Genomic DNA, 18,233 nt, shown 5'->3' on the forward strand with positions numbered 1-18,233 from the left:
CGAACTCCCAAACATACGAATCAGCACTCCAGCAACACAGGAGCAGCAATGCAACTCTAGGTAAGTTCTATCAAGAGCTACCTTAGAAGTGAAGAAGACGTTGCAGTACGATGCCCCCACGATGCAGCAGCAGCAGACCTGGCCACCGTATTCTTGGTCAGGCAGCCAAAAGAAGGCACAATGGAATGGATCTCGGAGCAGCAGTTGAGTGAAGAGGCTTCAGACAAAGGATTCTTTGGGGTGGCGATGTTGGTGCCCTTTTCAAGACACCAGTTAAGAACGATTACCACCTGATCGATTTGTCTCGCTTTCTCAGTCCAGCACTTCAAGGAGTGGCCTCTGGAGGTCCGGAAGGAGTCCACCAGTAGAATTGGTAGAATTCAATCTTCAGAGGTCGATGCACTGCATAGTGGCCATAAGTCCCAGAGTATCTGCGTATTGCAGCCCGTGAAAATCACAATTCATTGTGGGATTGCTTGAAACGCAGGCCGCCTTCAGACTGATTGGGCCCAGCAGTCTAAGGGAGAGAGTCGCCCTTTTCGTGGCTCTCCAGTTGCTTGGAAGAAGGGTTTGGGCCGCAGCAATTACTAAGAGGGCATCTTCGGTCGTCTGGAAGTGGCTGTGGACGTCTCACCCCTTCCTCCTTGTTAATTCTTCTGTTCCAGTGGTCAGCTCGTCTTCAGCTTCAGCTTCAGGATCCATGCCTCTTATGTAGGAACCCAGCCAATGAGCACCAATGCACCATTCAAACTCAGGGTGGTGGCTGCCCCTTCAGACAGCCAGACTTCCAGTTGGAACTGGTTCCAGGCAGGCACAGCAGAAGACAAAGAACAGCAGAGTTTTGAAGTCTTCCCCCATTTCCTATCCTCACTGACACACGGCACCCTTGGCAGACTTCACAAAGGGATCCTGCCGAAGTCAAAGGTCAAACCAGTACCTTCTGCAACCTGCACGGCAGAAGAAGGACCAAGAAAAGACAAGCCATTTTGAATTGGCGAAAAAAGAACTGAGGGCTACATTGACCCACTTAACAGAATACTTCCCCACATTACCAAGCTGCACTTCAGCAGAACCAGCAAAATGGCTGCGCTGGCTCCTGTGAGTACCATAGCATCCAAACTGTGTTTTGCAGCGACAAAAGGAGGGCTGCATTGTTTTGCCAAGCGCCATTGAGCAAGATGGAACAGGAAACACCCCGAGAAAGGCTACTAAGTGTTCTTGTTTGTCTTAAAGAAATGGAGTGAAAAAGCAGCGCTGCTTTGCTGCAAGCCCAAAGTTCCTATTGAAAAGGGGAATATTTCACCTTTAAAATGATGCCGCTCTGATGCCATGTTTTCCTTCTCTTCATCACACTACCTTTATCAAAAAGACCCTGTCATGCCTAGCCATATTCACATTGTTCTCCATCAGAAAAGAGCCTTATTCCTGAATGGCAGGCTGTGCCAGCCAAATCTGAGAAAATCAACAAAAGCTTTACTTCAGCTGCATGGAAAAACGCTTAAACTTTTGTTACAAAATGTCAAAAATCACAGCTTGAAAAGAAATTCTAGCTTTCTGTGCACATGTCAATTTCAGGAGACCTTTGCCTTGTACAGACTGTTGCGAACAAGAAGCTAACTAAGGCTACATAACAATGTGGAAGTGCAGATGGAAGAGACAAACCGAATTTGCAAGGAAAATGCCAGCTGGCTGTACACATGGGAAAATGGGCTTTTGTAAACCAGAAAAAAATGCCTGTTTTAAAAGTGCCATGATGAACAAAAACCTGTCTGTGCCTAGCAATGTAAAGGGGTTTGTTGTTGGGAAACACATAGGGGATGTTTTCTCCAACAGATTTGTTTTGATCCAGGACAAAAGAAAATAAAATAAAAGGAATTAAACTGCATTGGCTGAATTAAGCAAGCTCCAGAACAGATTTGTCCCTGCTGGTTAAGCTAAGGCTTCCCCCAAAAGGAACCACCATAAACTTCCAGGACACAAAAGTGATAATTACTAGGTTGGAAAACTTTGACTGACCAAGACAAAGAAAGTTCACATACTTATCAGACTTTGGTCTGGGTAGGGCCTCTTACAATAGAAATTCTGGGACACGAGGATGTGAAAAAGAAAAATCGCACCTCCCTGGGACTTCTACAAGAAGCTTCCAAGAAAAACTCCATGACAAACCCTGGATTTAGGGGGGGGGTGGCCTGGAAAGGCATGACCATATTTGGAGGACAATGCTGACCATTTGCATTCAAGGTTGGCTTGCATTCGTGTTTTTTAAAAATATGAGAATGTTTTCGCTCTTTTAACCACACAGGTGTGTGTCCTGGTAGCCATTACTGGCACCACCTGCGTCACACCCCACTTTGTGCTAAGTCTAATATTCCCTCACTTTGTGTTTACCATCCATAGGGAGACACAATCCTTTGGCCCGGAAGAAGGCACCAAATCCTGGAAGCCGAAACGTCCTAGGGTCCAGCCTCACTCTTGCTGGCCCAAACTACACCTCTGGGTATCTCTTGTTCCCGACGTAGACCAAGGGTTGGTCACCTATAGTTAACAGGCTAATGTTTAAATGTACAGGATTTGCCTCGACCATGCAAGGACAAGTACCTCTCCTTTAAACTTGTGCTCGGACTATAAATTAGTACCTACTAGACCTGCTTCTGTCTCATTGCAGTCTACTTTTATGTTGCACTTCACCAAACTGTTGTTAATGAAAAAATATTCTTTTTTTTTCTAGGTTCTTTTTGCTCTTCTTTTGCTTTCATGCTCTTCAGTCTACAACTTTTGTGTTTTGACATAGTATAATTAAATGTGAACAACTTGTATTTTTGCATATTGACTACTGTATAATACATTCAAGGTACATGCCTCAAATGCTATCGGTTTGTTCTCACAAGTATCAAGATGCCCTACCTTGATTGTAGTTGGCCTGATAGCATTAGCTTGATGTAATAAATTTGCACTACATAAAGGTTTTTTTCCTGTCAGTACTGTGCTTACATGTACGAATGAATGTGCCTGTAGCCTTTACCCCATAGAGTCACTTAGACTCTGCCACAAGTATGGATCAGTGGTGATCTCTGTAAACACCACAATTACTTTTTCTTAAATAATGGCATACAGAGCCATGAGTATGCTTTAACTATTGTCTGGCGGCTACCCCCGTATGTGATATATTGTATACCTCAGCCTTAGGTTCTGTCTTTTGGGCTGCCCCTTCAGTTAAATGACCATTTGGTTTAAACAGCTATTTTATTAAGAAACTTTTCAGACTTATCTTTGCAACTGGACTTTGCAAAAATGTGAAAAGTTAAGTTTAAATGTGATTTTATGGGCTTTAATTTAAGACGTCATAGACTTCACTGCCACATGGGGAATAGAAATGGCAGAGAATTGGGTATTCCACAGAAAGTATACCTGATGCCACTGCGAATTTCAATGTTGACATGCCTAATGATAATCCACACACATGTATAAAGTTATAGAATTGTAGGCCGAATATTTCACACTAAAAATTACCAAAAATTATTAGAAGGGCGAAACAATGTCTTACAGACTGCAGAGTTGGACAGGCATGGGCTGCATAAAATATGTAACCTGCTTATGTAATTTGTTAAAATGCTACCACTGTACAAATGTGCCATTCATGGCAAAACTGGATTTTAGCTAAAGTAACTGTGGTAAGGCTTTTCACCTCAAAAAATAAAACCTCAAACTGAGACTCCTCCTCGAGGAGGCGATTAACTTAGGCTGACCTATCCGAGTCTTGGAGGTAGGCCAAGCTCAGTTCTGCCCAGCAATAATTCTGTGATGTCACCATGTTTTATAAAAAGGGTGGCTGACAAGACTCTGGATACAACGCTCTTTCCTGAATTTCCTGCACCCGCGTTCCTGAACTTACACATTCATCCTGCCAGACTCCAGATCCTTCTGCTAGGCCAAAGCATAGCTGCACCATCTCAGCAAAGGCCTTGATCTGGAAATCCCACTCAAATCCCATTAACCAGGGGAAAAGCTGTGGTACCTTTAGTATCCTGAGACCCGACCGGCTTGTCCACTACCTGCATCCAGCTGTACTTGCCATCTGGTGACCAGACCTTTGCCCAGCTGTCTTTTGACAGGAGAGTCCGCTATCCGGTGACCAGAATCTTTTGTGATCAGAACCCTGACCGTTCCAAAATCCCAAAACTCAAGCATGGACTATGAGTATTTTCCGATCCCAGAGAAACACAGTCTCCCCATCTTGATTTTTGTCTTTGTTCCCCTCTCTAAGCAACCCTATCCATATCCTGATAACTTGTCCAACTGTCAGAATTCTCTGTGCATCTTGTCCTTGATCTCCAAGTGTTAGCGCCACTTTTCTCCTCATTTCTGTCTTGCATAGATATTTTGATTAAATAAATTAATTTTCACTAAAGAAAAGGGGTACACTGCGTGAAGGATTACAACTGCAGTGTATCTGTTATATTCATGGGTGGGGTGGCGTTCCTCTTTTCTTAGCCATCAAATCTAGTTTAAGAAAAATGTGCCCTTCCCTTTAAAAACAGATTTTCTCTTTTTCACTGCTCTATTTTCCTAAAAACGAACCTCACTCTACCTTCCAAAACTCTCTCAATTCACCAGCTAGAGGCCTCCTTTCCCCTATATATTGTCCCTGTGATCTATATCTATTCCCCAATCCAGAAACTGCATTGGAAATCCAAGTATTTCACCTGGTTTTCATAAAATGTATGTCACTTTAAACAGGAATTGAGAAAATGCAACTTTCCAACGTGTGAATTCGGCTGCAGCATGTTTTAACTTTCCACTTGTTTTTTTAATTGTATGCCTCTCGTTGATCCCTTCCCTTATGGTTGCTAGTGTTTATGCATTCCTGTTGTCATGAGAAATCATATTTGTCTCAAAGATTTAACTGCACATTAATTATTTGTCAATTTCCGAGTGTCATTTCATGCTATTGCAAAATATTTTGATTCTGTTTGCTGCCTCTTATCCCCGATTACCTGCTGCTTCTTTCTATCCACTCAGAATTCGATTATTTGTGGTTTGAGGGAACATTGCAGGGGGAAGCCTTCACTTGGGTGCTGTCTATCCTAATTCAAAAAGTGCTCCTATTCAATTGTGCTTTGGATATGTTCATGTAGAAGGTTAACCAAGTGTAGTTCAGTAGTTTTTATTGGAATTATGACCCCATTGGTGATTGCTGCCCAATATTAAAATTGGTGCGATTCTTGTGAATTTTAAAAATAAATAAATATTGTATTTTTACCAACCGGCATGGTTCATGGTCCATTGTGACCCGGATATTTGTAAAAGGGGGTGTGAGACGGGTCGGGGTTCAGCTGAATTTGAATTAATTGAAATTAAAGAAAAAGCATTCCTTTTGAGCGCCATATCATAGGATATGACCAAGTGTCCTGGACCGGTGTGTGACGCCCAATTAGTTTCCTTAACAGAACACAGTCTGTTTTGGGTCAATGGAGACCCTTCTGTGCATTACCGTAGCTTTGAGAACAGCCTGCGGGTAAACATTGCGCAATAGTAGTTAAAACCATTGCCACCAGCCATTCAGATTAGCTTGTCACTGTATCCAAAAGGTTACAGGAGCAGTGAGAAAGGGGATACAGTGTAACCCCTCAGCACTCAACATAAGTTGGGGTGTGCTGATCTCAAAATATAAAAGATAGGAAGGATAAAAATATCCCCCCATAACAGAAAATGAAAAGGGAAGCCCAAAGGGCTCCCAGCAACACAGCATAGCGAGTGCTGTGTGATGCAACAGTCAAAAGACAGATACCATAAAACCTGGAGGAAATTATAACTCCAAGAAAAAGGTATAAAAAGAAATACAAAATTATCCCAGAGATAGCGTAAGAAAATGAGTGAGGGTGGAAAAAGGCTCCCACTCACTCAGGGGAACAGATCAAAAATTCAGTAGTCCAGCAAAATGTGCTGGGGGACTCACATGTAGAGGAGATTGTGCATAAAAATGAAAATCTAATTAACAAAAGGTAAGGCCAAAATCTTGAGCAAAGGGTGTACATGAGATTGCTTGAGGGCATGGAGGGGCCAGCATGGAATGCAGAGGGTCGTTTGTGTGGGTGCGAGCAAAAAGTACTAATGAGACTGGCGAAGTGGGAAGATTTGATAGAGTTTCAGGACAAAGGGAAGGAGAGAGGGCATCCATGGACGCGAGATTAAGAGGGGTGTTCGGTCCTTGCTGCATACTGAAGGTTAAGTTGCATGCCTGTCTTGAGAATAAAAATCTGAGGAGTGATCCAGGGGTGGGAGTGAGAGACAGAGTAAAGATTTGAGAGGTATAGTGAATCTCAAAGGGGAGCTGAAAGCCTGGCTAAAGTTAGAGAAGGCCTGGGGAGAAGCGAGACATAGGAGGGAGGAAGAGACTTCAGGAAAAAAGGGCATGGGGCAGAGGGTGAGGTTTAAATTCTAATCTTGAGAAAGAGGAGTTAGATGGGGGAAGAATAGGGTGGTTCATGAACAATGCTGGGATGGAGGAAGAAGTACTCAGATGGGGAGGTGTCAATAGTTAGATTAGATGTAAAAAGTGAGACAGGGATGGGGACAAGGTTGAGCGAAATCCCTAGAGAATGAGTGGGTACATTTTGAAGGAAGGTTAGGAAGTGGTCAGGCAGGCAAAAGTAAGGCTGGTGAGTGGGGGAAATATTTGGGTCCGTTGGAAATGCTCATAAGCACTGCAGGACTTTGGTAAGAGTGGTTCCTATGCGAAGAAGCATAAGAATAGGCTGAATGCGTTGGGTAGTCGTCGTGGACTCACAGGATGGTGGTAGAAAGGCAGATATTGGAAGGGGGCAGAGGGATTTGCCTTGCTAATCATTAGGCCAACTCAACTGTCTCTCTTTGCTGTACTGAAAGAGAACCCCAAGGAGGCAGAGTCAGTGTGCAAAGCAGCAGGAGTTGCAGAGTTGTGAGGATTGATCCAGTTTTCGGTTATACCCATGGACATGAGTCGGTTGTTACGAGTGTCGAAATGATCGGTGATGTTACAGATAGAATGGGCATGGAAGAGCAGTGAGAGAGGGAAATCAAGGACTACTGGAGATCAAAGTTCAGTATAAACCTGGCAACTTGCCACAATGTACTCACAATCTGACTTAACATGTTCATTGGTAACTAAGATACTTGCAATCAAGTAATACTGGGAGATTAGTGGCAAGCATAAAGGCAATCAGTTCACAAAGGGCATACTAAAGATAACAATTACATGTATAAATCATGAATCCAACCACTCTTACTAAAGGTGAAATGCCCCCACATCTGAGATCACCACATATCGTTACGTTCCAAGTAGTTTGTTTAATGAACACCCCCATTCACCCCAAACTCGACATCAACATTATGAGAAGTTTGCGGGACTCACTCAAGGACATCTCTGTTAAATTGTTTCTGCCGATTACCCAGGAACTCTCCAATCATCTGCCTGCTAAGTCCTTTCCGCTGCAAGAGGAAGTGGGCAACGCCAACAGGCGTATCTGGGACAAACCCTCTTTCAATAAGGTACTGGACTCCTTTCTCAGGCTTCCTAAGAGAGAAACAAAAGACAAATCACAATTATCCCATCAGCGCACAGTTGTATGTTTAGAATGTTAGATGCAAGGTTAACAAGGTTTGGTAACCCCTTCTGCTTGGTAGCATCAATTATTTAAAGCATTTTTTTTTTTAAGTATGATGTAGCTTGACAATACAGTAGTGAGTGATTTGTGTGGCTTGTATTCTTTCAATCACTGTCATTCCCTGGCAACTGGGAACTTCAACATCAACTTTGATCATATTAATGAAGCTTGACTACAGCATGCAAATGACAGATTAACCAAAGTGCAGCCAGCATGGCCATATTATGCTTGATCGGCCTACACCTGAAACAATGGATTAAGGAAATGCAATAGTGCTATATTCTCAAAGTATAAAAATGTTTATTAACTGATTCCCACAAAATCAAAAACCTGCGTCACCTAGTGTGACTGAGCAATTTAAAAAAAGTATCATGATCAGAGATAACCAACCGAAACTTGATTGAACACCAATTCACCTTGACCTCTAGAATAAATGTAATTCTGTAATAAAATACCTAATTCTGTGTTAGGTATGCAGTTATATTACATCAGCTATTATATTACATCAGTGATTGAAACAGAATGCCATCAAGAAGAATTCCAACTATTGCGTTTAATGGGATTAAAAAAGGAATTGAAATGCTGCAGAAGGTTGAACTTAACATTGCAAAATTTCGAAAGAGGAACTGTTTTTGAAACATGTTAGTAGCTACCTAGGAATGTACACGGCAAAACCTTTAGATTACTCCCCACCCACCTCACATCATAGTAACAGCCAGAAAACGTGCACTCATTGGCTTGTTGCCAGGAAGAACAACTCAACAAGTAATATATTTTTGGTGAGAAGTATTCTAGAACATGTGGTATCCAGGTTTTTTTAAGGCAGGTGAAGAGATTCTCAGGTTGGTGAGATTTCACCCAATGTCCTTCAATGCTATCGGAAAAATATAATTTTCATGTCCCTTCTGAATCTTAGGTGGCCTGGGCATAGGTGGAGATGAATATGGAGTTTGTTCTAAAGATTCTTATTACTGCAGGTATCTACACCCCAAACGCTTAAATCTGTTCCGACACGACATCAACATCTTCTAGGAAGCCAATCCTACGAATCTGGCTGATTGGTTAGGAGAGATGAGTTTAGTCAAGTAACCAGGAGCCGAGTTGTAGAATGCTCAAGCATGAGGCAAAGACTCTTAAGGCCAGCCCTGAAACACCATGTAAAATCAGTTAATGGACATCATAGCAGGTGATATGTGGTCACTTCACTTCAGGTTGACCGCAGTCTTGTGGCCAAGGTTTGGGCTCACTGTAGATTTTCTAAGGCCTTTAATGGAATTGCAGTAGTTGGGCCAGGATTTGACTGCATGCATTGGGACGTTGTGGGTGGTTTTCAGTGAGGGGAAGCCTTCGCTAGAAGAACCCAGACTATGCTATCTCAATACTCTTAAGGTATAATAGAGATGCATATTTCGTGCTTATGCTTGGTACACCGAGGCAGCTACTCAAAAAGCACACAAGAGGTTTAGACTTGGTTAATAAAAACACAATCTTTGAAGATTTATTAAAAGGGCACAGTTAGTTTATGGTCACCCAGGAATCAACACATAACTGGCCCTCTCCAACCAATTGGAAGCCTCGCGGCCTGTTCTTTCAGGTTGATGTGAAGATGCACGCCACTAGCGTCTACGTGGAATCCAATTGAATACTTTTTGAAAAAGGTGGCCACAGGGGCTATATAAATATTAAGGCGGATTTGGGACATTAGGAAACCTGCATCCCAGGTAAGGTAGTAGCATATGATTTCGCTCTTCCTGTCTTCTGCCAGCAATCCACCACTGACCATGGCAACCTCAGGCATCTCGTAGGACATCAGTGGCATAGGCCATCCATCTTCCAGCAGCAGAGACAGTGGGAGCAGGTCACGTCACATTGTATTTCCCTGCCTTCCACTGCTGGCAATGCCCACCTCAGGCTTCACATAGCGGACACCAGCAGCACAAGCCAGCATGGCCTTCAGCAGTAGAAGTGTTGAGACCAGGTCATATAACTTTGCTCTTCCCACCTTCTGTCTGCACTCCTGACTATGCCTACCTGAGGCTTCCTGTAAGCAGTCTCTCCTAGGCATCCTCATAGTCGGCCATCCCCAGCAAAAGAAGTATGGAGACCAGGATGCTGCCTGTTTGCACCTGTAAGTGCCTGGCAGGCCATGGGCTGAACCCTCTACACCTCACAACTTGTAAAACATAACCATGCGTCTCTCACAAACCCAGCTTATCCCCACATGCTCCAGGGTCTGCTAGGGCAAATGTATTCATCCACACTGCACATCTAACCTTCTCCAAATCCCCCTCACACAGAACACACTCGTTAATGCTGATTAATGTCCACACAGCCTTCATATGTGCAGCAGAGATTTTAGACATGATCGCTGTCATAAACTCGACGCTATCTTCATTAACAAAACTTGGCTCACATCAACCTCCCCCCCCGCCTTTCATATCCTCTTGCCGCGTTGATGAAGCATCCGACACGTTCACTGGTCAGTGTGGGGGGGTCGGAAGAAGGAGTCGGACACATTGAGGACATTCTGAATTATCTTCAATGAAATTATAGAAATAAAGCCTATCTTTCCCTATTGCTAGAGGGATTACCCACCTATCTAAAGGAACTAAAAAGGTGCTCGTCAGTTGTCAGGAAGTCAAAACTAAAAATGTCCTCCGTCCAAACTAACTCTACCTGACCCTACCACTATTTATAACTAAATTAAATGGTCCAAGAGAATGTCTTTTCTCCCTGGTATATTTGTTAATGTAATCTTTGATCAACTCTTGTAGCTCTTCCAAACTCATCTCAGGTTTTGTGCTTTCTGGGGTTTATACTTATAGTATCTTTCCTTCAGGCATGTTCTCCAGACTCTTGTCTAAACTCGCAGACTCTTCCCAGTCTTAATTCAGGCTTTCCTAATTATGGCCGTCTTAATAACTTTGTAGGCCTTCCTTGTCATGGAATCTCTTTCAGAGGTTGTCACTTCTTATCTTGTTCACTTGACAATCTTATTTTCTGTCTCTCATTACGTGACTCTATGTTGGGCTTTCTGCAGTCTTCACATCTGAAGGCATAGGGTATCTTCACCTTTTCCCAGGGGACTTGTTTACAGACTCTGTTTGTTCTGCAGCTGGGATGGTTAGACCCCTTTTTTTATAGGTTTTTCACGTCTCTTGTTAACTGATCTTTCTAGTGACATCTGGTCCTCGGGACTGGGACAAGTTTCTCTCTTCACATAATATCAGTCTTCCTCGGCTGGATTATTCATTACTTGCTTTCTTGGTTTTTCACCATTCCAATTATACATTCTTAGGTTTACTGTCTCATCCTTAGGACTGGGACTGGTTTCTTCATGCATATAATGATGCCCCGGTGCCCACGGTGCCTCTCTGTATGCAGGGGAAGGTTGCAGGGTTCGGCTCTCGAGACGCACTTTGGTATCTAGCTTCTCACTCCTAATTTTTGATGGCATCTCGTTGGGTTACTGCCTTGCACAGGCGCTGGCGAAAGGAAGGTATTTGTGCTTTCAGCAACAGTTGTCTCTGCATCGTTGTTTGGGCGTGCTGCTCACCACGCTGCAGATGTGAACAACTCACCACTGGGTACGTGGTTCCTCTCTTCCTCTTCACAATGATTTCTTCGCGGTTGCATACGCTGGGCCACCAGCATTCCGCACTGGCGGTCTTCATTCCCTAGATACTCGCAGGCTTTGCAACCTGTCTCAGATCCACCTACAGCAGGCGTGATGAAGTCAGGTGGCGTCCCCTGCGTTCAATACTCTCCTTCTCTGTCTCGTCCCAAGTTAAATGCCTGTCCCTCCTTAAAGAGGCATCTCCTGTTCCATATTGGTTTCTTGTAGTATTGCCTTCATCCAAATGTAAAGATGCCACATTGTTCTTTATAGCGGACAGTCCCATATATGCGGCTGTGGTAGGTGGTCTAGGGAGTTCTTCAAAGGAATGGGAGTCCTTGTCCCCAAAGGGGATGTCTCTCCCAGCGAGTTCCAACTTGCCGCGACCACTAGGCAGGGTCTTGGAGAATGGGCTCATCTCCTTTTAGGGAGAAGGGACGAATACCTTTGATTCGTCACACAAGGGAAAACTGAGGGAGTAGTGAAAGTCATACACTAAATCAACTGCCCATGTACGATACAAGATCAATCACCATTAGATTCAATGGAAACTCACTGGCCAATTCCCTAAATCATACAAGGGCTCAGGAACTTTCCACCTCATGTACAGGAAACCTCACAGGTATGGTACCATCCTAGATGAGATTACAGACTTAATTTCTATAGCTTCAATGCTCACACAACCAACATCTTCCTTGGAGACTTTAACTGGCAGAATCACTGGACATAACCCTAAATTAGGAGGGGCTACTACGCAGCGGGTTAACACCTTACACCGCAAATTATCCCCATTCCCACTCCTAAACTGCACAGAGGCCACTGCTCGATTGGACAGACTCTGTACCCATAGCCTTATCACACTCCCCGACAGCCATAAGGGTCAGGATAAACGCCCATGGTGGCACGTCACTCCTTCGGAAACTTTGTAGTAGAAGCACTGGATAACAGTTTCTCCAACTCATCGCCACACCTCTGCAAAAGTCATGTTGCTATTAGGAACCTTTAGCTGAACCTCAAAAGACTTGGCAGATACTTAACTCCGGTAAAATGGGCTGTGTCAGAACCAAACCGCCTGTCCCCGGTACACTCAATAGCTCTCCAACAATAAACAATCCATTACAGCGCTTGAAAAATGATGGCACATGGCCCACAAACCAGAAGACCTATCTCTCAAGGCCTTGCATTGCAAACAGCGGACCCCGATATCCGAAGCCAAGGCTACTTTCTACACCACAGCCATTATGGCAGCATCTAAAAGGAGCAAAGCTCTCTTTGCAGGAGCCAAACACTGCTTGAAACCACACAAGACCCAGAGGTACCATAATCGTGGGAGAAGTGTGAGGCTATCAATATGTTCTTTATCACCATTCAACCCTGGATACAATTCTCTCCTCTCTCGCACACGCTTGCATTCTTAAAACGGACCTCTTGCACCAACTACATCCTTCCAGCCACCATCCTTAAAAATATTACCCGGCCAGTCCTTACTGCTCTGCTTAGGCCATGCTTCCCTTAGCGAGGGTACGTACCCGGGCATCCTTAAAACAGGGTTTATATGCCCATTTCCTGAAAAACACTCACCCTCAACCCTGAAGACCTAGCAATCTACCGGCCGATCACAAGTCTCCCATTTAATGGCAAAATCATTGAGAATGTAGGTGCTAACCAACTACTTACAAAAACCAAGAAACTGGGCCTGCTATGGGATTACCAATCTGGGTCCTACCCTAAATGCAGCACCGAAACAACCGCCATACAGGTGGTCAACAATGCCCTTCAGAATACTGATGAAGGGGACTTCTGCCTGCTGTCTTCTTGGACCTTTCAGCTGCATTCAACATGGTTGACCATCACAGACTACTTCCCCACCCTGCATACAGGACAGGCTTCTCTAGCACTGTCCTGAAATGGTTCACATCATGCCTATGTGGCAGACACTAGGCTGTTCAGGTGGGCTCCCACAGGCTCAAATGCTGCAACGTCTCTTGCGGAGGCCCTCAGGACTCCATTCCCTCCCAGGTCAACTTTAACCTCTATATGGAAACGCTGGCCTCATGTCTAGATGACCTCAATATTGAGATGCACTGGTACACAAATTATAAACATTTGTAGCGAAAGGACAAGGATCCACGATATATGGATTTCCTTCGCTCATGCCTTGCTACAAATCTGATGCGGAGGTCAAGAGCCTACTTATTCGCACTCCTGGGCCACCCCGTCAAACAGGAACACACTCTAGTGATCTTGCATATCAATGGGTGTAAATCCCTCCTGCAGGGCTACCGGCTGCTCCCCTGACCCCCCCTCAAGTGACCCACCACACCGTGCCTCGCATCATCGCTGGCTCTAGGAAATGTTATCACATCACTCACACCTTGCACAAATTAAACTGGCTACTGTGGCGTGCTGGATTAAGGAGTCAGACAAAGGTGTGGCATGTTTAGGCTATTCTCCTAAACCCCTCACCTAAGCCAGCAGCGTCTCCATGCCAGGCCGTGATGTGCTCTCTTGTAATAACATCTATATGTACTGTGCTATGCCACGATATGCTATATACCATATAACCCATGTGTGGCCATATCGCCTTCCACGGAACACATCATGTACTTAAGTATGTGCACCTACCTGCAACTAAATCGATTCCATGTAACAGCGCCACAACGCCTCGGGATGTTTGTGCGCTTTACAAATGCAAATAAATAAATAAATGTTTACAACAGTCTTTATTTAAATAATAATGAAAAAGGCTGGTCTTCCCCCATGTCTAAAGGGTTTTCCCTACCTAATTAAAGAAGAACTTTGGTGCTCATCGTCAGGGTGGTTGTCAAACTCAAAATGTCTGTCCTTTGTCCAAACGAACCTGCTCTAGCCCTACCACTAACAAAAGACATTAACAAACGGCTCCAGGAGGAGGATTTCCTTCTCCTGGTGCAATGGGGTCAGCCCTAGGGGCATATTTCTATTAGTCTCTGACAATAGTTCAAGTTCTGCACTTTTAGAGAATACCAGGAGAATGACTCCCTTCTCCTGGTCCCACAGTTCGTTGAATGATTATCTCCTCCTGGTCAACTTGATCAGCCTCCAAGCTGCTGTTTAATTACCTTTTGCCTTAATTTCTGATTCACAATTTTTTCTCCTGGTTCAGCCGTTGGCTAAATTTGAAACATTTCCTGCAACAGTTTTTATCAACCGTTGCGCTTCTTTCCAGGCTTCTCTTAGGGCTTGTTTAAAAGTCAAACACTCCTGTTGTTTCCAACACACATTTATGTGTTGTCTTTCTTCTCCCTCCTCTTGTCAGATAAAACAAGGAAAACTGTTCCCGTAGTGTCCTTGATTTCTTGTAACACTCTGACAAAGGAGTGGCCCTCTCTAGCCTGAATGTCTCTTTTGATGATAGAGTGTTGAGGGTGAGTACTCTGGATAAGTTCTTCTCTTTCAGTCTCTTTGGCACAACTAAGATGAGGAAGATCACTAATGATGTAATCGTCACACTTGATACTTCGATCCAAACTCTGGAGATGAGGGGGATTACTCCCGAGGCTTTCTTTCATTTCAATACCCTTGATACAATTATTGAGACGAGGTAGATTACTCCCAATATCTTCTTCGCATCTGGTACTTCTGGCACAAGTACTGAGATGAGGGAGATTACTCCCAATGCCTTCAATACTTTTGGTACTTTTGAGGCAATTACTGAGATGAGGACGATTTCTCCCAAGGCTTTCTTCCCATTTCGATATTCTTGATACAGTTACTGAGGCGAGGGGGATTGCTCCCGATGTCTTGTTTACCTTCAGCACCCTTCCCCAATCCTCTACTGGGTCTCCCATGACTCCCGTTACCTCTTCTTTGTTGTAGCCTGCTCACTGGTTCTTCCTGGGGTGTTGGGTCGATACGTTCCCATGGAACATTCGCTCTGCTTCTCTTTCCGCTCCACGCTGCCGTGCTTTGGCTTAGCAGGGTCCCCGGCCAGACGGTACTGGCGCAGTTGATGGATCGCTTGGCGCATCTCCTCAAGGCCACGCAACTGTCGTTCAGTTTCCAGCTTCCAGTCAGGCCTGCTCCTCCTGACTGGAGGTTTGCTGCCATGACATAGCTTATTGCTCCCAGGTTTGAGCTTCCTGAGAATGCCAGGCTTCCCGCCTGCTTTGCCTCACATTGGGTTCTTTCTCTATTTGTATTCCATTCATCTGGTTCCTCCCAAGTGGAGTGTCACAGTCAGTTGTTTGTGTCCATTGGGTATTCTTCATGCCTCCTTGAGGCCACCTCTTTCCATTACCTTCTGCACTTGCCAAAGGAGTAGTTTGTATAACTCCATTAATCTTCTTCTCTTCTTCTTCACAGTACTGCGGGAAGATGACTTGAGAGCAGAGTGTATGTCCATTTTAGTCTTTCTGATCTTGGTGGTATCAATATTTACAGGAAGAAAGGAAGAAGTATTACAATATTATACAGAAGTGCTTTTAGATTGTTCTCAGCAGGCTTTATGGGCTTCATAGATTCAAAGGCAAGAGGGTTAGGCAATTCCACCACGGAACAGGAGTCCTTGTTCCCATGAGGGGAGTCTCACCCTGCAAGTTCACGCTTTCTGCCACACCTAGGAGGAATGTTGCATAACGGGCTCACCTTCCTAGCCTCATAGGCAAGGGCTACCCCCTTGGAGAAGTGACTTGATCCCATGAATTGTTAAGTCCCCATCTTGGCTTGGATGTGCTTCAAAACTTTGTGCCTCATCTACAAGTAAACCACTGCCGATATGCTGGCCAAACTAAAAGCATTGGACAGCAAACTGCCACCTTGCAGCAAGATTATCGCCACACTGGAAACTATACTGGCTTGCATGGAATAAAAACTAGGAAACGGTCCTTCTCATGCTATGCTATGGTTCTTTGGAACTCTGACCTGGTCGGAAACTGGAGTGCGCCAAGTCTCCTTCAGTTTAGGAAAGAACTGAAGACCTGGCTCTTCCAACAAAACCTTGGGTGCAAACTAGATTCCAGCTATCTTGCGCACATCCCCCCATCCATGTATTATACTGTGATAATTATTACTGATATTTACTTGACATGTTAAATTCTCACTACCAATGTTTTGCTTTATGCCCTGTACAGCCAGCATTCGATTGTGGTTTGCGCTATAATAATATATAAAAATAACAATAACCCTAGTGGCATTTATTACAAGATCGCATTAGCAGTCATAACTGATTCAGACTGCTACACCCCCAGCTCACAGAGACGGGAACCCTGGAACCATTTATGCCATCCCCACCCCCTTTAAACAAAGACACAGACACACACACTCCATTATTTGTACGTGGAATGGTCAAAAAGGATCCCAGCTAAACAAAATGGTTCTACATAGTTGAGGCCATTTTGTACAAAGGAAAGCTTTCAGCGGCCTAGCCACATGACTATCATACAGTATCTGGGACACTATTGGGCAACCTTTGAGGATGCCCCTGCCTTAGATGTTTTAAGGACATTTAGGGCAAAAAACATAAATATAAAGTCACTCTACCAGATAATCTTTAGATTTAGATTAAGCCTGTCTGGGAAGGGTAGATGGAGTCTGAAACCAAAGAATGCAGCAATGAAGGGGATCATCACCTTCTTTAGACAAACAATCATCACAAATAGAATTCTGATGTACACCTATCGATTGTTTAAGGATGCTGATGGAAATTCTCTACAGTCATTAATGATACCTATATATTAAGGCACATTGGGGCGCTGGCCTGCCCTCAGTGCTGGTACCATTTTAAAGTAATATAGTGCATATGCACTTCCTAATATGTATGCTCTGACGCTGTGTACATCATCCTTAATGGGGCAGTTCGGCTTGTCCCATGAATTAACAGAAATTCCAAGCCACCACCCGCCAGCAATCTGGTTTATGTTATTTTCCCTTTATGTTTATGGTGAAAAGTTACCCATTTAAAATTCATAATCTGAATTCTGCATTAACAAAACAAGCAGCGAGTTTGATGAGCACAAAAAGCATTATGCGATAATAAATGGGTCCATGTGAGTCCAGTGAGAAACATTTACAGTGCTAGGCCTTGAGAGGAACGTCACATTAAAATCTTTACATGTCCACCTATGTTAGGGAGGTCTAAATGTAAAAGGAAACAGAAATATCAGCTGCCTTTTGGTGCTGTGAATTGCAGGCAGAGGTCTGTGAAGAACACTACCTGCATTATGCATTGTCCTCTGCCTAACTTCCCACAGAGGAGACTGGGCGCAAAGAAGGAGCTGAAGATCTAACACTTTGATTTCAGGCAGCCCTCCCAGCGAAACGACCCCTCTTCGCATTCTGGTGGGTTGCTTGTCAGGGGCAATTCTGAGGATCTGCCAACCCGAAGAAGTTCTGAGTTTTCCCCACTTGCATGAGTGAACTTTTTGGGACTGTGGCTCTACATATGGTGCCTGTTATTTCTGGTGAATTTCCAGAAGACAATACCATCAAATTTACATTGTCTACTTTTATCTTGAACTTGTTCCATGTAATAATGTCGCTGCAAAAATGTCACCTGGCAAAAAAGTGCCAAACTGCCATTTTTTGCAGGGACATTATTACATTGAACATGCGGGGGACACCCCCGCAACCTTTTTTTCCTCAAGGGGAACGGGGGACACCCCCACTCACCTTGATCCCTTATATATGGTCACTATATATAATGTCGCCACAACCTTTTCCTATGTATGGCGACCATGTATATGGGGACATTATTACCGGATACCCTTGACCTTTCTATATCAGATTACTTATAGTGTGAATGTCATTCTTAAAAGTGACCGGAAGGCCATTATTGTTGCCACTAATGGTATCCATCTGCTATGTAATATGGGGTCAAAATTAAAACTAATAAAATGCCTTGAGGGGCATAATTTTGTCCTTCGGCTTCCTGCAAAAAGGAATAAAACTTGATCCTGGAAGTTATTTCCTGTAATCAAAACCACGTACAGTTAAAC

At 44.0% G+C, this 18,233-nt stretch overlaps 1 protein-coding gene across 13 annotated transcripts in view; it reads right to left on the reverse strand.

Moving 5' to 3' along the window:
- Positions 1-18,233, reverse strand: part of IQSEC1 (IQ motif and Sec7 domain ArfGEF 1) — a 3,055,115-nt gene that overhangs the window by 161,244 nt on the left and 2,875,638 nt on the right. For all 13 annotated transcript variants that reach the window (XM_069643967.1, XM_069643968.1, XM_069643965.1 and 10 more), the window contains one exon: positions 7,391-7,552. In XM_069643967.1, the coding sequence (XP_069500068.1) occupies positions 7,391-7,552 (162 nt within the window). The remainder of the gene's footprint in view (positions 1-7,390; positions 7,553-18,233) is intronic.

The sequence above is a fragment of the Ambystoma mexicanum genome, chromosome 2p (genome assembly GCF_040938575.1).
Source record: "Ambystoma mexicanum isolate Mex_15411 chromosome 2p, UKY_AmexF1_1, whole genome shotgun sequence".
Lineage (NCBI taxonomy): Eukaryota > Metazoa > Chordata > Amphibia > Caudata > Ambystomatidae > Ambystoma > Ambystoma mexicanum.